Source organism: Crassostrea angulata, chromosome 4 (assembly GCF_025612915.1).
Source record: "Crassostrea angulata isolate pt1a10 chromosome 4, ASM2561291v2, whole genome shotgun sequence".
NCBI classification, from domain to species: domain Eukaryota; kingdom Metazoa; phylum Mollusca; class Bivalvia; order Ostreida; family Ostreidae; genus Magallana; species Magallana angulata.
Genome location: NC_069114.1, coordinates 40,412,673 through 40,432,603, shown reverse-complemented (window position 1 = coordinate 40,432,603; position 19,931 = coordinate 40,412,673). Strand labels below are relative to the sequence as shown.

Here is a 19,931-nt window from a genome sequence, read left to right as displayed (position 1 = left end):
AATTATTAATAAGTAAACTGCTGAGGACATGCCCAGTTGTTAAATGCTTGGTAGAATAGAAAAATAATAGTTTTGAAATAACAGAGACGGATGAAAGACAATTTGGCTACTAGTAACTTACAATTTACTAATTGTCAAATTTTCTTTCATCTCGTAACCAATTTCTAGTAAAAAGGCTCTCTAACATCTCATAGTTCATTACTGTTATTCAGTTACTAATAGCTAACATAACCTGTCTTGTTAATTTTTTTTTTTAAAAAGAAAAAAAATAACAAACTTCACACAAATATATAAGATACATGTACATGTATAGTGCATCTTATTATAGGGTAGTGTTTAACGGTTGAACATCTATGAACTGTTAAAATCTCTTACAATCAACGAGGCGATCCCACCATTTAGATGAAAATAAAGCGAAAGAAAAGGAATTTTTAGAAAATGACTTCTTGAGATAAGCGAATGTGATGATTAAGACGCAGGATTTGCGCATGCGTAAGACGTATCAATCTTTTGTATATTAGACACTATTTACTTGGTGGAAGGTGTGTTGATTATTAGTTGACCAGAATGGATTTTTATTCACTTGACAATGACTGGAAGGGGTTAGTATTTTTTCATATGCATAAACATCTATATGTTTTCTGCTTAAAATACGAATAATTTTTCTGTAAGTATGTTGAAAAAATTATTTATTATATGTTCCTCTTGGACAAATAAAGAAAAGGCAGGAAATATAACAACGCCTCTGATACATCTCTACGTGAATTCAGCGATCTAAATAAAAGACACGAACTTAAGGAAAATCGGGAGTCAAATAAAGAATGGATAGACACAGTCTCCAGCGAAGATGTCAAACCGGAATTTATTGAGTGCTCAACCAAGGTAAACTTTTTGATTTATGTTCTTGAAAAAATGCCGTAAGAAAATTTTTGGCTGATAATTGATTATCGAATAAATTATAATACGCACAGTTTTGATTAAAATTTATTAGGAATTTCATTTCTATTTAAAAGTACTCTCGAATTTTTAAATAAATTATCAACGTTGAAGGTGATTTATAAGCCCAAATGCATATGAAATGGATAAGGTACGGATTTATTTTTACATGTTCCAAATGAGCGAGATTTATTCGTTATTTTATTTAATGAAAAGTTGATAATCATCCAGAGAGTGAAAAAAAACTTTCTATGATACTGCAGTTTTGTTTCATTACAACGAAACAGGAACAAGGCCCACTATTTCAATAAGCGTATAACTTGATTGAAGAGAATAATGGTGTAACCTGCAAAAATTAAACAAAAATCCGTGGTTTCCTCTATAAAGGGAAGGAATTTTCTTGATTTACCTTTCCGTATTTGGTCCGTTTGATAAGACTGAACTTAATATCTTCCTATTTTCGAAAATTAGCCGTTTATCACTTTTCTTATCAATTGGTTGCACTGGTATTTGTAAACATTACTCCAATTGCTCTTTAGAAGTAACAAATTTATTGGAAAATAGATAAATGGGTAGGTAGGAGAAGGAAGTCATTTATGTATTTAGAAACAAAAGTTTATGCAGTTTGTCGTTAATTACTTTCAATTTTCTTCGTTTGTCGAATCCATTTTGGTGTGTTTTCAAACGGCTAAATAGACATTGTATCATCTTAAAGTGAATGTATCGTTTCACTCTAATTTAATACATGTACTTGATACTAGTATATTGTATCTATAACATTTAATAAGAATATTTTTCAAAATAATTACAAAAATACGATCAGAAATGATTGTGAAGTTAATTATACATAAGGAACAATTTCAAAAGTTATCATCATTGTTAATGCTTTTGTTAAAAAGACTTTATGTAAGCATTTCGACGAAGTAAATGAAAATTATTCAGAATACATTTAACGTATTTTTGTAAAAGATGTGTATTATGTGCAGAATATTTAACTTTTTACAATCTATTATGTTAAAGTTAACATTCCTATCAATTCTAAATACAGACAGAAGTGTCTTTGACCAATATGAATATTAATTGTATTTCCCGTTTTGATTGATATTTAGAGCTAGTACCAATACAAATTCTCTGTCGCAGACTATGCGCACTTTCAACTAAAAATGTTGAAAGTGCGCATAATTTGCATATTGAGTGATGTTTTAAATATATTACTTAATGCATGTTTAGAAATGGATCATATATATATATATATATATATATATATATATATATATATATATATATATATATATATATATATTTCTTTTTTTTTTAGGACGGTTCATACAATGTACCAATTAAAGGTGAAAACTACATGTCTTCAGAGTATAGCATATCGTCCAAATGCAGAAAACAAACAAAATACAAGAAAATTGTTCTTACTGTTCTCGTCATCAGCTGTTTAATAACTTTAGCAGTAACGGTAGCTGTCATTTTTGGCAATTCAACACACAACAGGCAAAGTAAGTTTACGAAAAAAACCTGCCCGAATATTGAATTGTTTGCATTTTGAAAATAAAAAATATGCATTTTTTTTAAGTTGCTTTTAATATGATACATTCTTAAACGACGATCGATGTTGACAATGTGAAGCTTCCAAATCCTTCAATTTTCATGTGAAATACAATTTAATAAGAAAGTTTAAAAGAAATTCTCAATGATTTTATTTTTTACATGTATATTTTTTTTCAGACTTCAATGAAAATTTTCCAGAGAATGAAACCACATTTGGAAAGAACATTTCTTCAATGGAAATACCTACGCCCACAATAGACCCCTCAATCAAACTTACGACTGACAATATAGATTTTAAAATTACTTCAAGAAAATCAAAAACCTCTGAGAGAATCTCTTCTTCGATGTCGTTCCTCTACACAACACTGAGTAAATCAAAACCAAGCACTTCAAACACACCAGAGACATCACTTCCAAACTTAAGTCTATCTTCCGGACCTTCTATGACTACCAGTCAATCCAAATCTCCTTCTAAAGTAGTATCTTCTATATTATCAGTCCCACCACCTACATCCTCAACAATTCAACCATCATTGACCACCAGGAAATTCGAATCTCCCTCTAAAGGAATGTCTACTTCTGCATCGTCAATTACTCAAACACCAGTGACTACCGATAAATCCGAATCTCCTTCTAATGGAATATCGTCTACTTCATCGTTTCATTCTACAACATTGACAACTATTCATCCATCAGTGACTATTAGTCAATACAGCCATTCTTCTGAAAGAACATCCACGAGGACTTCATCAGTCCCATCGTCTATAACGACAATCACTTATACTTCAATGACTAATAGTAAATCCAAACCTCCTTCCGAAAGAATATCCTCTACTTCCTCGTCTACATCGCCTAGCATTACAGAACAACAGCAGCTTTCAACAAATATTGCAACAACCATTGAAAAACAAACAACAGCATTCAATGATACCCGTTTTGTATCAACTACTCCTTCTACAAAAGCATCTAGTACTATCTTTACGACAGAAAAACAATTTCTAACTTCTTTCAGAAACATAATATACGCTACCACACAATTGCAATCGACTCACACTCAAACAACATCTGTGAGTAAAACTCATCCTTCTGTTCTAACAACAATCATAGTACCGTCACCTGATAAGCAAAAAATACCAGAATTGATTAGTAAAAAAACATCTTCATCAACAACAACTTCTGTTACAACATTTGTGAAACCCTTAACAGATAAACAGAAAACTACGTCATCACAAAATACACAAAAAACGACACCTTTGATAACAACATATGTGTGATACCTCTCACAGACGGCCAAAACCTTCGATATTGAGACAAGTTTCCCAATCTTTTTCAAAATTATCATCTCCGGTCACAACAATAGCTTTCAACAGTTGAAAGACCCGGTTAGACTCGTTGAGGCAACTTGCTGTTTTTATATTTTACAAAAAAGTTGATTTGTTTTCCTATCTTCTGTCATCTTCTCAATTTAGATAAATGCGTATATATACAAGATAATAAGTGAACGAACTTCTCTGTTACTTTTTCAAATAGATTGAAAGATTTCACTTCTTTATACCGGTATGATAAGCGATTACTTACTTACTAAATGTTTGATGCATGTAATTGAGATTCCAATAATATTTTGATCGCAGTTTTCAGTTTTGAAAAAAAGGAATGTGCGCTAATCGAGTGATTTTGCTATTTTGACATGTTAAAAATGAAGGTTGTCTGAGTCGTTTTGCTACAAAGGTATAATTTCAATACATATATATCTTTTTTACCTTAAAACCTGGATTACTCAGGGACTGTTTTATAAATTGATTAGTGATATTGAAATTTATTTTCTTACCTGAAAAAAAAATAAGTTTTAAAAGATTATTTATCACATTCAAACATATCCATTTTAACTCGCTGTGTCGATGTATTTGTAAACGTAGGATAAAAAAAATTAAAGAATCTCATACAATGTACGTTACTTTTCCTCTCCGTGCCTAATAGAAGACGCATGGAGTCGTGCAACAAAAGACGCTAAATACAACAAACATTCGCACCAACTTGCGCTTTCCGTTGTGCCATCCCAGTTATGCAAACTTTTAATTTATTCATACTACTATTAGTGTGACCCTTGATCCAGCCAATGATCTATAACAATGCCAATAAATGGATTATCATTTACGTTTCATGTTTCAATGATACGTGTCATAGATGAAAAGAGAAATATTAGAATTAATCATTGGTAGAAATATATTTGGATTTATTAAATTTTATCATAAAATCACGATATCACATAAATATACTCTTTTACGTGACGTGAGAGAGAGAAAAAAGGAGGTTTTATTACATCATCAATGTAATTTTTAAAAATCATTTAACTATCGTAAATTGCGATACTTAGTGCTGACACGTTTGTCTTTGACCTTTGGTATTCACAAACAAAAGATAGAAATTTGTCTTCAAGATTTATTTCATAGCACCAGACATTAGCACTTCAGCAGTCAAGATAAACGTTACTCTGATAACGGTGTTGTCAAGATCATCAAGATCGTACTTCCACTTAACCAGTAAAGAGGACTCGATAAATCAGCCATCAAATAACTTCCCCAACCAGGTAAGGGAATCCCTGGGGTCCTGTGGAAGATAACCTTATCAAAGGTACACCAAATTATCAATTATTTACACAGAGCTCGTTGGGTGTGCTGTAATATTTTCATAACATAGGCATTTTATCATCTGATAACATTTTTAGGTATTTTGTATAAAATATCGAATTTGTTTTATTAATGTGTTTGAGAAAGAAACCGTTTTTGTTGTGATTAAAGCACATGAAACACACAAGCATTAAAATACAGTTAACATAATTATTATCATGGTAATAAGATAAGCGAGCAATCAAGAAAACTCCCTTCTCTCTCTCTCTCTCTCTCTCTCTCTCTCTCTCTCGCTCTCTCTCTCGATCACGAAAGAAAGATATGCAACATTTGTTTATAAATCAAGTCATTTAAAATAAATGTTAATTCATTGATCTTGTGATAAAGTTGTTTTTTTTAAGTTGAAGTTTAAGGTATGCAGCCTTCATATTTCGAGCGCATCTATTCTTCTGCATTCTTTTTCGTTTGCTTGTACTTTGTTTCATTGATATAAATAACACCCTATTCCCAAATAGTCTTCCTGTTACATAAATATTAGTATCATTTGAGTCATCGGTTATTTTCTTCCGAGTATGAAGTACTGTAGGTCAATATCAGACGCCTGAGAAGGCAAATACGAACATCAAAATTAACACCAGAACTGCAGAAATGTCCCTTTCAGTATTAATACCATGGCAAATCATACATATTATTTGAGTTTCATATCCTTTAACAAAAAAGTAATCTATAGGACAAATGTACATTTGAAAATTAAAAAAATATAAACAGTTGAAAAATCTTATCTTTTCTGATAATCAACGCAAACTTTAAAGTTTAGTAACAGAAGATCGCAAGGACAAGAATTTTTCAGAAAATAATATTATATGAGATAAGAGGATGTGTTACGATTAGAAAAATCGTTTGTCGCACATGCGCAGCTCTAAGCTTAAATTTCATTTATCTTCGCGGATAATACACATACGTGAAGTACTTTGTAGATGTTATTCTAGATAGACCAAAATGGATTTATATTTTCTGAATAAAGACAAGATTGCGTAAGTATATGTCAAAAGGTTTAAAATCTACCACTATTATTTTATTTAGTTTATTATTTAAAATTGTTAAGAATGGTATTTAAAATATATTATTTCTAGAGTTTTAAGAGATAAAATGGATTTCATTTCGTTTCTTCATAAATTTTAAGAATTTTCAAAGAGAAGGCCTAAAATATGACGTAAAAGTTCCTACATATCTACAAGGATCCACCTCTCTTCAAGTAAAAAGACAAAAACCGAGAGAGGATCAAGATTCAAATAAAGAATGGATTAATACCGTTACCAGCGATGAGTTTAAACGGGAGTTTTTTAACCATACAGCCAGGGTATTAAATTATTTTCATTTAAAGTAGTCCGAGTATCGCACTACGTCATAATACGGATTTTACAATATTGGTTCGACTTTTACAAAGTGTTTTTGATACCCGGTATTGATTTTGCTCTACATCGCTGTTGTAAACAATGGCAATGATAAGCAATTAGAATGGTAATATATGTATTCTATGAGAGATAGAAATGATTAATGTTGAGAAACTCGATTCTGTTAAAGTAAAATGAAAAACGAAGTTTCTGATTAACCAGGATCTCATGTATGCTTATATCTTCTTTGTTTTGATCCCCCCCCCCCCGAATTTTTCTTTTTATTTTACTAAAACCGGTTTAAATTTAGAGACAAAAGCTATTTCGAATTTATTCAATCGTCAATTAATTAATGTTTATATGATATCTAACATTGTTGACAGATCTAGTCAGAAAACTGTAGCAAAATGTGATTTTTACGGATTTTTTCGTCAGGGTCTACTTGGTTTAGAGCTTATAGCGTGAAAAGTAATCCGTCAACATATAATTTATTTTACCAAATCGTTGTTCTAAGATGTCATTCTATAGAATAAACACCATGAATTTCAGTGTGAGTCCATAGAATAGTAAAAAAAAAATACCAAACGCGATACTAGCATTGCATTTTTTGTATTCTATTTTGAAACATCAGGTCCATAAAGCGTACTTATTTACAAAAATTTGCGCAAAATTATTAATGAGATGATATGGCTTAAATAAATATTTATACTCCATTTTGTATGTTCAGTTCTAATTTTCCCAAATTGGTAATTAGGACTACCTTAATTAAAATTGTTGTTGTGCTACATAAATATCATGAACGAAGTGGTCTTTTAAACGTTATATTACCTTATTTAGAAATTAATGTATATATGCATAGATAATTTTGAATTGTAAATGAGATGTGATTTCTGTGGGTTTGAGTATTAAATTTTCTTATACACGTATATTACATTTTAACAGTTTTTAATGTCAATCTTTAAACGATAATAATTAGGGAGGGGGGGGGGGGGGGGGTTCTCACATCAATAACTTAGATTTTTCAAGAAATAAAGCTAATCACAAGATTATTGGTAAAACACTTTTTAAACTAGCTTGTTATCATTGTTACAAATTGTTATCTCAATTTTTTTGACAATGAATATTTTAATTCTATACAAAATTTTAATAAATTTTTGATCTTTTATCAATATTTTGTCTTAGATTTGATGTTTTTGCACACACATACAGAGACATATATATATATATATATATATATATATATATATATATATATATATATATATATATATATATATATATATATATATATATATATGTTTGGTCCCTTTTATGATACATTTTTACCAATTGAAAGTGAACCAATTACTCTAATGACATATTATCTGAATTAAATGAAATATAATATTAAATATTTTTTCTAAACAATTCAAGTTGCATATTTTGTACAGAAATCATGAGTTTGGTAAAGAACAAAATAGTACACAATATACAATTAAAAATATCTTTAAAAAAAACAATTATATTTATATACGTACGTCACTATGTGCATCCTTACTTGGTCCGATTATCGATTCAAAGAGATTCTGCTTTCAATTGAACAAGTTTGATCTTTATCATCTTTAAACATTTTGTGCTGAATTTGATTGAAAATAGCTCTCTGGTTATAGCGACGGGAATAAAACTAAACTAAAAATAGTATAATAAATATTTACACACTGACTGATAGGAAAAGATCGACGTCGACGGACAACACTAGACATTTAAACTGAACAAAGATAAATACAGTTTTGCTTTATTTTAACGCGACCTGCATTAAACCTTTATATAATGTTGAAACCACTTTACATAACAAAGGAGACGTATGATAAAACATTGGAAATTCAAACCTTCTCATTTTCTAGAAATCAAACATTGTAAAACTTATCATTACCATTCATATCTTTATAGCCAAATGTTATGCATTCTGTTATATTGTTGTCGTTCATCTTACTTCTATCAACAAGCGAAGAATCAAAACATTTTGAGAAGGTGATATGAATGAGATTGGTTTCATCAATATTTGTCGATCATACATTTTCTTTTCTTTTTTGTTGTTGTTCATATGATCAACGAAATTTAATGCTCAATGAATACAAAATATTATAAAATGTTTTATTGACAGGATATTTGACCAGAAATTTACTTATCCTTGAAACTGATTTATACTCATTCCACGAAGGTTTATGTCAAAGAATATTAATAAAACCAAGGTTAAATGAATATTGATACTATTACCGACAAAATATGTTTCAAACGGAATCATTATGTGTACTAATATTAGTTTTGTGGGGAGTGATCTTGGTTGAATGTATTGTGCTATTCAAATCATCATCAGTAAAATGAGTTCGAGCTAATTAATTAAAAAAAAGGTATTTTATTTTGAATTCCTGCGGTTTAAGTATTTTAATGTATAGACTGTTTAGAAAAAAGTAGTTATAGTTGCTTTCTTTCTCTCTCACTCTAGTATAGTATCTCTAATATGTATAAGCACATACTTTGCAACAACTCTCAAAATAACAAATATCCATCCATAGGATAAATAGAGATATACATAAAGCACAGGGAAATTCACTTTATTGAAGCTCGACCTCCGCCATGGCCGGAGCTTGAACTCACTCACGATCTCTGGAACCTTATTTCCTAACAATAAACGACCACCGCGTTAACCACTCGGCCATCTAGCGAAGACAAAAATCTTGCTTTCGATAACGAACGGAACCTAGCGCCCTGATCCCTCACTACACGGTCCTTTAAGATACAGGTGTTAATACCGTTAAAGGACAATTTGAGATGATGGGAATAATACACTTTGCATAGATATATACATAAATGTAGTAAACCTGGCCAGGGTGGAGGTGGAGCTCCAATGTAAGGAATTTCCATGTACTTTATATTTGAATAAATATAAATGAAATCGTGCTGATATAAAATCAAACGCATGCTTTCTGATCAATGTAAAGATGTTTTACTTTATGATAATGCCTTTTATCTTAATTTGATTTTATGCATTTAAATGTATAAAACCAGATTCCATAAAGATCTAAAAGAAATTTGTTAATAAAAGTGCATTAATTTGTCAACATAACGACCATGTAACGACATGAGCTAATGAGTGTGATTGAGAAAGATGATGTTTGGCACTTTTAAACTATTATATCATTTCATAATGCACATGTAAATTGTTTTAATATGTGCTGTGTCAAGATACAATTGTGCACGTCGTACCAAGATTGTGATTGTATAAGTTTTTTCCACTATTATTTCACACTTGACCTTATCTAGAATATCTTAAGTTTTCATATTTGTCTTTCAGATTAGTGTTAGTTCTTTAAAACAAAAGCATACATGCAAGGACGAGGAGTACATTACCTCGGAGTACAGCCTCTCCTCCGATGGAAATAAACAAACCAAATACAAAGCAATCGTCATTGCAGTTCTTTTTATCAGCTGTCTGATGGTTTTAGCTGTATCGGGAGCCATTGTTTTATCTTTCGTCATTCAAACCAAAATAATAAAAGTATGTTTTTCTCAAAAACTGCACGATCCGTCGGAGTGTCTTTCAGAAAAGCCATTTTTATTGTGTCTTTATAATGAGGCTTTATCATCGTAGAATTCATTAAAGTATACATGTAAATAAAATGAGAATATATTTATTTCAGAGGTTTGGATTCTGCTTTTAAACTTCTTTTTTATATATAAAATTCACAAAGAAAATTATGAAAAATGAAGCAATATGTAATTTTTCAAAATGTTTAGCTATACAATACTGTACAAAGTAAAAGCAATAAGTTGAATTTAATTTTCATTTATGTATCACAGAATTTTTTAAAATCGTATAGATAGTTCATTCAAACAACTTAAAAGTCACCAACAGATATTTCCATTAAGTTCAGAATTTGCACTTCAGATTTTTCAGCATCTACTCGTAATTTAGAACCAAAGGAAGACAACTCGACTTTGAATTCAAATAAAAATTCATCAACTACATTGAACATCATCAAAAGTTCAACATTACCTGGCTGGACATCATCGGGCAATCCCAGTACTTTGTCTTCCTCGAGAACTAAAACAGAAGTACTCTTAACAACAGCAAGTAAAGAAGACAGTTCTTTATCAGAGGTTTCTTCTGAAACAACTAAATCCATGACAATGACAACACTATCACCGTATTCTTCGTATGAGTCGATAACAACGGATGTATCAAACAGTGACACAGTATCATTTGCTGGTTTACAAGTGACTACCACCTACAAAGTAAATCTTTCGAACAAAATATCTTCTTTTTTTACATCATTCCAAGCAAAAACGTTGACAACCATTGATAGTACAGCATCCACTGACAACACAAATACTAACACAGTTTCTCCAAGTGCTATAGAGAAATCATCACACACAGAAACTACTACAACAACCGGAACATCAGATCAATTAGCACAATCAAAGAATACACATTTTTTCGCAGTGATTACAGATACATCAACTAAAACAATCTCAGACAAAAGCAAAGAAATATCTACTTCCACATATGCAGAAACAATATCGATTGTTCCCATTCAAAGAACCTCTACGAGTGAAACACGATTTCCTACCACGATCACAATCCAAATACCTTCACCAGAAAAACAATTAATTCCGCATTTAAGAAATGAATCAAACACTGAAACGATTCATCCTGCAACATCAACTTTTCTAAACCATTTACAACTGAGGAAAATGATTATCATAACTAAACAATTGGCTACGCAGTTGTTAAAAACATACTTTTTCTTTTTTATGCAATCAAAATTATATACAAATAAAATGTGATTTGCTAGATTGCCTTTTATCTTCTTCAGACATTTTTTTACCCAACAAAAGGGCACCTGCAAAAAAAAGTACTTTTTGATTAATATTGATAAATTGTCTTCATAGTTTTAAAAAAGCCACCATTCAGTTTACAACTTACGTATAACATTCATTTACCCGTACTGTTATTTACACCAATCATACTACATTCTCTGATGAATTCTTTCCTATCAATCTAAATCTTGCAATCCTTTCCTAAAAAAGCAAAGGGTACTCTATTTTAAAAACGGAAAAATTATCTTGCATCTCTGATTTTGATTTTTAAAAATTAGTGAATGGTACATCATCTTACGGGTTGTTTTGATTGACCATTTTTAATTTTTACTGCATTCTGTTAATTATTAACAATTATACATGTATGTATGGAATATGAACATAATAACCAAATTTAAATAGTTGTTGGTTGTTGTGTGGAGCTAAAATATAACAAAGAATAGGCTATTATGATCCTAATTATTATTCTGCATTCTGTATTTAGCATTTTTTACGAAGACATCTGAAAACCTGTTCCTGTTGGTGAGAATCAAAAACGGTAAATCATAAATAATTTATGCACAAAATATAACGGTATACTTTCTGAAGATAAAATAAACATTTGAATCACTGAAAACAATTTTAAGAAACAAATTATTTGGTTATGAAATATCTATCTTGCTATATACAGGGTTTGTAGGAAATATTGTTTGTACTGGTACCTGGAACAAAGATGTCCAGAAGGGTTTCTTACAAGTATTAATTTAAAGACTTACTTACAAACATGATACACAAAAAACGATTGCCGAAATTGGTGAATTGATTTCAATTATTTTATAATTGACAATTTATAAGAAAATGTGTTGCTCTTGTCCTGTTTTCCTTCCAAAACCATTAGTTCTACTTCGAAAATTGATTATGAAATAGCATTAAATAAATTTGGCCTTGTCATATTTTTTACCAAATATTGGCAAACTTATTCAAATATTAAACTGTTAAATAGTCCTGTTGTTATGAATATTTTTCTTTACCTCGCAGAGCCTACCGATTTCATAATTTCCGCTAATCGACATACACCAAATTTTATTTTTTCATTTGAAAAATATGTAACACCTGAATAAAAAGTTAAAGATTTACGTATTGGTTGTATTTCCATGAACTTGTAATCGTGAATATACCACAAACCTTTTTCTTTAAAATGATATCAAGAATATCTGATTGTTTTATTTAAAAATTTTCTTTGACAATAAAAAAAACCAGGTAAAAGGTTATACGAAATTTCATTCGTTTAAAGAAAATGTTCATTATTATTTTAACTAATACCGAGTGCAGCGAGAGGCGGGCAAAGCCCGAATGGTTGTTCATACATTTTCAATTGCATTAGTGGATGGATTTGCAACCTTTAATGATATGATATGATATTTGGATGTTGACCACTAATGATATAATTTTATCATTAGTGAACAGCCTAACCGTCCGCTAATGATATAATTTCAGATTTATATCATTACCGGTCAAAAACCGTAACCTCTAATGATATGAAAAAAAAGAGAAATGTATGTCCTGAATTGTGGTTGAAAAAAATATACACAAGGAAAAATTGCTAACGCACCACCTACTACTTCTTTGATTGTTTAAGATCTAAACGCAACGAAGATCGATTAGTATATTATTTTAACAGTTTATAATAATACAGAAAATGAAACATCTTTTGTTGTAATCTTGTTGACCAGTTGCTTTGAGTACTGTTTATGAAACATTGGTACCCCCCATTATGTGATTCACATATCAATATCAGGTGTGGGCTCCATTTGCTCGTATAAATGGGATCTGTCTGTCTTTTCGCCTAGTATTTACGCGACGCTTTTGAATTCTTGCGCGGTCTCTCACACTTCCGGTTTGCGCAAATTTCCGGTACAACCTTGCAATTGACATGTGGTGCCTTTAAAATACTTTGGCTACCTTGAACGACATTTTTCTTTATTTGATAAGCATGATGTGTCATGTTTTAGCAAATGTCACCGGTAATCGTACAATTATTAACATGTTTTCTAACCTCAGTAAAGGAGCATTCTGCAGAGAGCATACCAACTGTCCTGCAACGCTCTTCTGCGATCAAACGCACTATACCCCGTCGGGTTTTTTGTGAGGTTTTAGTAATAATAAGATCACAAAAAAGAAAGTAAAGATTTATCTTTCCTAAAGAAGTGTGAGCACGATTTGAGCATTTTTAAAGAAGAGTCACGCTTCGGTTAACATTGCATCCATTTATCCGTTTGGACATTTAAATGTCTTACTTATAACTTGAGTGACTTATTAAACATTAAATATATCTTTAACAAATTTTAGGATGTAAATATTATTTGCGTTAGCAATTTTGTCCAGTGTATAGCTATGAGACCAAAGATAGGTGGTCAGTTATTTGTGCATTTAGATGGCAGTCCTCTCACAAGGTTCCAGTTTTGTTTACTATTAAACAAGTCTTGAAGTTGCTGGTTTTCCCAAATCTCTTTACAAATCTCATTCCTTCCGTATTGGGGCGGCGTCAGACAGTTTTTCGTACGGTCGTTCAGAATTAGAAAATAAAAAGCAAGGTAGATGGAGTTCCGATGCCTTTTAAAGCTACATTAGGATTAAGTAACTTTAGTTTATACTAGACTTTGACCCGTGCGTGCACGGGTTGACATTGCATATGATATCGGACATTAACGTATTGTTGGCATTTACATATTAATCAAGCTTTAAGCCTACAATAATACTATTAATTTCACTACACTCTGCTAAGTAAAAATAATCTAAATGAGTCTCGGGACAGGCCTTCACCACAGTTAAAACGCCTCCCATATACCTGTAATGTAGCAAAAAATTGCAGAATCGCTCCCAAACAATTTTTGTGAAAATTAATGAAGCTGCATTGAAAATAACGGTCAAATTATTCATAACAAACCATTTTGAGGCTGTAAATACCTTTCATCTAAAACTTTATTTATATTAATGAAGAATTCAACACTTTTTCACCAATGTTTTTTACTAGCTTCGAATCTACACACTATGTTGACATTCAGAACTCTCGGGATTTTTCATATTAAATGCACTGAGTTAGAGTTATCTCCCGTATTTCCTTTGATGAGCAGAATATATGACAAAGGACTAAAGCCAGAAACTATGAAAATCGGCCCTGTTCCCAAACTTAGTCATATTTTGTGAGATTAATGGTCACAATATTTGCTTCCTAGAATAATTTACTTTTTGTCGATATCTCTATTCGTTTCATAATTACAAGCCTCTAAACATACCATGAAATTCTGCGCTCTGACGTCGTGACGTCATGGCGACTGTCATGAATATTAACTTGGTTTGGAAGTGGATAAAAACATAAAAGGTTGATTAAATTAGAAAAATCTTTCAAAATAATTTTGTTGAAATTAGATTTGATTTTATTCATAAATACAACAATAACATTGAAAAATAATATTCATGTACATATCAATAATTTTATCTTGTGTGTCATTGGATGTATTATAAATGACGATTATTTACAGATTCTTGTACAGCATATACACCCATTATTATCATTATATAAGTTAATTACAATTTTAAAAAAAAATGAAATACACAAGAAAACAAATCTAAATCCAATTATCATAAGATAAATATTTTCGATTCAATTAATAAATATATCAAGAATAATTTTTCTAAAGAAAAGACATATGAGTAGTAAAACAGTCAGATAAATGTAATTCTAAGTAAATAGGTTATGTATTTAAAAGTTATGTACTTGATAAAAATTTAAAACTCTTAAATCTAATGAAAAAGAAAGCAGGAACAATTTCAATTAATAATAAATACATACATCTAGACAAAAAATACAGTACTTTATATTTATCATTGGATTCAGTTCATTGCCTCTCTCTCTCTCTCTCTCTCTCTCTCTCTCTCTCTCTCTCTTTCTCTCTCAAATTCATCATACTACTACATGTACAGCATTTCAATACAATGGAATTCTAAACATTATATAATTAATATCCTCAAAACAACAACAACAACAAAAACTCACACAAACAAGAACAAGTAATTAAAAGATCAAAATACGAACTGTCGGTAACTTAACAGTTTCATCTTATATATACAGAGCAATGGTAATATGGCTAAGACAATTATGATATTAACTACCACAACCAGTAACTGTTCATTCCTCGGGTACACTGTCACAACTGCTCGCATCACTGTCAGACTCATCAACGGGAGGTGGAATGTCTGCTGCATCAAGAACATGCTCACCCCAATCACGCACACCGTACTTCCCTCCCTCATGTCTTCCTTTTGACAGGTACCAAATGATGGCCGCTATATGGGAGCACATACCCACTACTCTGGCACCTGCCCTGCATGTACAGTACCATGCATCTACCGAACAGTCAGAGAACTCAATACAGACCAAGTACTGTTTTGATGATGTGTGGCGACTCTGAATCTTTACCCGCAGTAGCCTGTCATTATCCTTATGGAACCAAATGTCACAGTCCCCATCAATATGCTCTTGGATATAGCTGCGAGAAAGCTTCAGTTGATAGGTCCCGCAAGTCAAGTTCCGTAACTGCTCCTCGTCCAGGGTGGGGAAGTTCTCTATTCCACACTCGGGGACTGGCTGCCACTGAGTTGGCCTTCTGTTTAGACCATTATCTTCAACCAATCGTTGGAGATTATTTACCTGTTAAAAACACAATTTAGCAATCCATTAAATTTTACATTTCATATTAAATTCACATATCTTATTTTATTTAATTATGTGGGATAAGCTCGGTAAAATGTTAAATGATTTATAAAATATGTCTCCTTTTTCAGTGTTGATTAAGTACCCGGATTAGTCGTACCTGTTTAGACAGATAAAGCATTTTTGCTGCGTCTGCCTCGTCTTCCTCTATACTGTGACTTTTGCTCAGAGGTGGGAAGAACTTATTTGACAGGGCGCATACAATTCTGACATAATCTCCAACGAAAGGGATCTGATTTGTAGGGAGGGTACGGTCCAAATATCGCCACCTTTTGATTCTGGCATTGGATGACTCAACTACCCATCTTATCTGTTCAAGGATAAAATCAGAGATACAATTTTTGTCAGTAGTTGTATATAAAACATGGTGCATTGATAATATTTCTTTTTTTTCAGATTTCTTACCTTTGTAACAAGTCTGCTCTTATTGGCATCACTAGTGCTCATCTGTTTTTGTCCCTTCTCTAAAAATCGAGGCATTTCTGCTTGAATGCCTAAATCTTCAAGCAGGGGCAAAGCATCTCTAAATCCTCTGTCAACGATGAAAATGTCGTCTTCACTTAGCCAATTCTTGATGTCCTCTGCATTTGTTTTCATGATATGTTCAAGGATTGACGCATCGTTGTTTTTATGGTCTGCTAGGTATGGTCCTTGAATCGAGACAAAATAGCCTGTGGTTGTCACGATTACCATGGGTTTGATGAGCGACCTTCCTTTGTGGATGCTGTAAGAGCGGCGTTGGTATCTGAAGTTGTTGCTCTTGGCGGTGTATATATAGGTTCCATCTAAAACCAGTATGGCCTGACTCTTGTCTATGTCGCCAAACAATGTTTGGGCTAGATGGCGAGTGTGGTCGTTGATTACATCTTCTCTTGTGATGTGTTCAAATCCAAGATTATATGGGACAAAACAAGTCATCATCGCATTTCTAACAGCACTGATTGCTCTTCTTAAACTGGATTTTGAAGTACGAAATAAAGTTGACAGTATTTGATTTGATAATCCAGATTTCAACTTGCATAAAAATATGGCTGTAGATTTTCCTAAACTTCTAGATGGTGTCTGTTTAACATGATCTTTCAAACAGTCACAAAGAGTTTGGAAATTGTCCATACTAAGTCCAAGCAGAGATAGACAATCAGAATCTGTAAGAGTTTGTAGATCATCAAAGTCAAGATGGGTTTGTTCATTTCTTTGGCATAGAACGCGCATGTGCTGCAGTAAACTAAGGATGGCGGTTCTGTTGACAAATGCATGATCTGTTGTTGGAAGTTGTTCTATGGCTGCACTTGTTAAAAGTCCATCTTTCACATGTGCGGGACAGCATCTATTTCCAGATGGAATCAAAACATTGTGTTGAATAAACACGGCTGTGCGACACTCTGGGGATATAACAACAAGTTTTGGTCCAGGCTTTTTACAAACAATGCAATATGCATGAGTCTTTGCTGTGGAAAGAAGTTGCAAGGATACTGAAGGTGGACTAGATAACTGTCTGCTGTCACTTGTTTGAGAAGATGAACTCACAGATTGTTGAGTTTCAGTGGGTTTATGGCATGACTTTTCTCTGTAATATATGTTCCTACACTTACTGCAGATGACTGAATTTTCTTTTCCTTCCAACAGAAATTTTTTCTTCAGATATTTTCTTATGCTTTTGTCGATGTGGCGTCTTTCCTTAGGTTTTGTTCGTTTTGAACACAAAACACAATTGAAGTACTCCGTTTTGTGTCCTGGCATTATCTGTAAAATAATAACAAAATGGGTACCAGTAACTCATTTATAAGTTATATTTCATAATATTTTCTACAGTAATGTTGCGTTTATAAATTGGCTTTAGATCATGTGCATTTAACATTAGAATTATTCTGGAGCTAAATAGTTATAATTGTTCTTCAGTATGTCGTATAGACAATTTAAATCACATCAAACTGAACTAAAAAAAAAATATCTTTTATAATTTCAGTTAACGTTACAGTAAGTGCAATGCGAATTGCACATATTCATTGGGGAAATCTGAATTCAATCATTAATTCATATTCAATCTTAAACATTTATTTGTGATGATCTCACAAAGCATTATTTACTTATCAGTTGATGACTTACATTTCCTCTTATATATCTAATCTGTTATTGTTCTCTAGTGTAATAGTTAAATGTACATGTAATATACATATATATACCTTGTGTGCATAAAATACATTAGCTTTAAACCAGGATCTTCATCTGAATGAACTTTGAATTGTTTACAAGCAGGACATTTCGATTTTGATATCACTGCTTAATTTTGCTTTATAACACCACTTTGGATCCACCTCTGGATATTTATAATTTGTTTGATTAGAAAAATACTAACTTGAAAATATTATAATATGCAATTTAGATATAAACCTAATTCAGATTTCCCCATTCTTAATTATGTTATAATGTATATAAATAACAAATTATTGTTTTAATTTGTTTTATTGATTATCATTTTTTGGAAGGTGATAAGAAATGCTGAAAATATATACAAAAAATCATCGCAAAAAAAGTTTATTTCCAAGAAAGGTAACTCTCAAAATTAGGGGCTGTCAACATTCCACAACAATAATATTATGTAATTTCCCATATCTATAAAACAATTAATTTGTTAGCCTTGAAGGCACTTATTATGCAGATTCATATTATCTGAACTTTTAAAATATGTTACATGCTATCCATGATACTGTCCTTGTGAGAAAGGCTTCATACAATAGCAAATCCGGGTGCTGATGGGCTCAGTAAAAAACAAAAGCAATAACTTTGATTAAATAAGTCAATATTAACTAGGTACTAGTTTGATTCGATCTTCTAAATTGTGTATTGCATTTGACGCTTCGTGATATAGTTCAGACACAAGCCGAAAATGGCGACATGCAGAAGAAACCGCGCCGCAGACGACAGCAGCAGTAGGCCTATTCATTTCACCTTAAATATCGCTGTCAATAGTTTTCCTCTACGTTTAATAAAAAGAAACAAATACTTACCACGCCAATATCTCATAATTTCACATCTTGTTTTCAGGGGGTAATAGGTTGTTGGTTTGACAGATCCATCGTTGTGTTGACAGTGAATATCTATTTTTAGCATACTGGAAAATCCCTTTTTAATGTGGTAACTCGTTCGTCGGAATCAATGCGAATAAGAGATTCGAATTTTTATTTTTACGTTAAAACACAAGAATTCTACGATATCCAAGAGTTTAACTATTTGAAATGGGGGATAAATTCAATTAATATTGTCTTAACAAGTATAAAACGCAAATCCGGATTGCGTCAATGTATTCAAAAATAGTTAAATAAAGTATGGCGCCACACTTAAACCAACACAAAACCGATTAATTATTATTCGATTTTCATCAATGTATCTCTATGTAAAATTTTATTTTGGTTTAAGGTTGGCGCCTATATGAAATCAATAAAAATAACTGAGCGTATCTGTAAAAATTGGCCGATTTTACCATACCGTGTCCGGTTTTAGCTCATATAAAAGCGTCCGTGGTGTTTCCCGAAAAATTTTCGAGGCGGAAATGTAAAGACAAATGTGTCATGAGTAACTGACAACAAATTGGCTTCAAAATAATGAAGTTTGATTTTTACGGATATACAGGGCCAAAATCATACATATTTGGCTTTAGTTCTTTTCAATGAAAATTTACACGTATTTTTAATATCGTTTGAGTTTATCCATGCAAATGTGATTTTGTGGAAACATAAAGTAAAGATCCTCCCATGATTTAGCGTGAATGTAATGCGCATGTGCAAGATTGTAAAATCCAAAAAA

General features: G+C 31.7%; 2 protein-coding genes and 1 pseudogene across 2 annotated transcripts; 2 read left to right on the top strand and 1 right to left on the bottom strand.

The window, feature by feature from the left end:
• Positions 1 to 460: 460 nt before the first annotated feature.
• LOC128179547 (uncharacterized) lies at positions 461 to 4,647 on the top strand. The gene is made up of 4 exons (XM_052846990.1): positions 461 to 602; positions 720 to 882; positions 2,255 to 2,441; positions 2,671 to 4,647. Exons 1-4 carry the CDS (start codon positions 568 to 570, stop codon positions 3,765 to 3,767), a joined length of 1,482 nt encoding a protein of 493 aa, XP_052702950.1. The 5' UTR covers positions 461 to 567; the 3' UTR covers positions 3,768 to 4,647.
• A 1,399-nt stretch (positions 4,648 to 6,046) lies between these two features.
• LOC128179548 (serine-rich adhesin for platelets-like) lies at positions 6,047 to 11,265 on the top strand (annotated as a pseudogene).
• A 3,999-nt stretch (positions 11,266 to 15,264) lies between these two features.
• LOC128179546 (uncharacterized) lies at positions 15,265 to 19,794 on the bottom strand. Its single transcript, XM_052846989.1, has 4 exons — positions 19,136 to 19,794; positions 16,533 to 17,870; positions 16,228 to 16,437; positions 15,265 to 16,064 (listed from the first exon to the last, which is right to left on the bottom strand). The coding sequence occupies exons 2-4, from the start codon at positions 17,865 to 17,867 to the stop codon at positions 15,543 to 15,545; spliced, it is 2,067 nt and encodes a 688-aa protein (XP_052702949.1). The 5' UTR covers positions 17,868 to 17,870; positions 19,136 to 19,794; the 3' UTR covers positions 15,265 to 15,542.
• Between the last annotated feature and the right edge of the window lie 137 nt (positions 19,795 to 19,931).

Excerpts from the sequence above, each read along its gene's own strand:
- LOC128179547 (XM_052846990.1), top strand. The coding sequence starts at position 568 with ATGGATTTTTATTCACTTGACAATGACTGGAAGGG. Across the intron at positions 603-719 it reads CTTGACAATGACTGGAAGGG|AAAAGGCAGGAAATATAACA; the intron begins GTTAGTATTTTT and ends GGACAAATAAAG. Across the intron at positions 2,442-2,670 it reads TTCAACACACAACAGGCAAA|ACTTCAATGAAAATTTTCCA; the intron begins GTAAGTTTACGA and ends ATTTTTTTTCAG.
- LOC128179546 (XM_052846989.1), bottom strand. The coding sequence starts at position 17,867 with ATGCCAGGACACAAAACGGAGTACTTCAATTGTGTTTTGTGTTCAAAA. Across the intron at positions 16,438-16,532 it reads AGAGCAGACTTGTTACAAAG|ATAAGATGGGTAGTTGAGTC; the intron begins GTAAGAAATCTG and ends ATCCTTGAACAG. Across the intron at positions 16,065-16,227 it reads TGCTTTATCTGTCTAAACAG|GTAAATAATCTCCAACGATT; the intron begins GTACGACTAATC and ends TGTTTTTAACAG.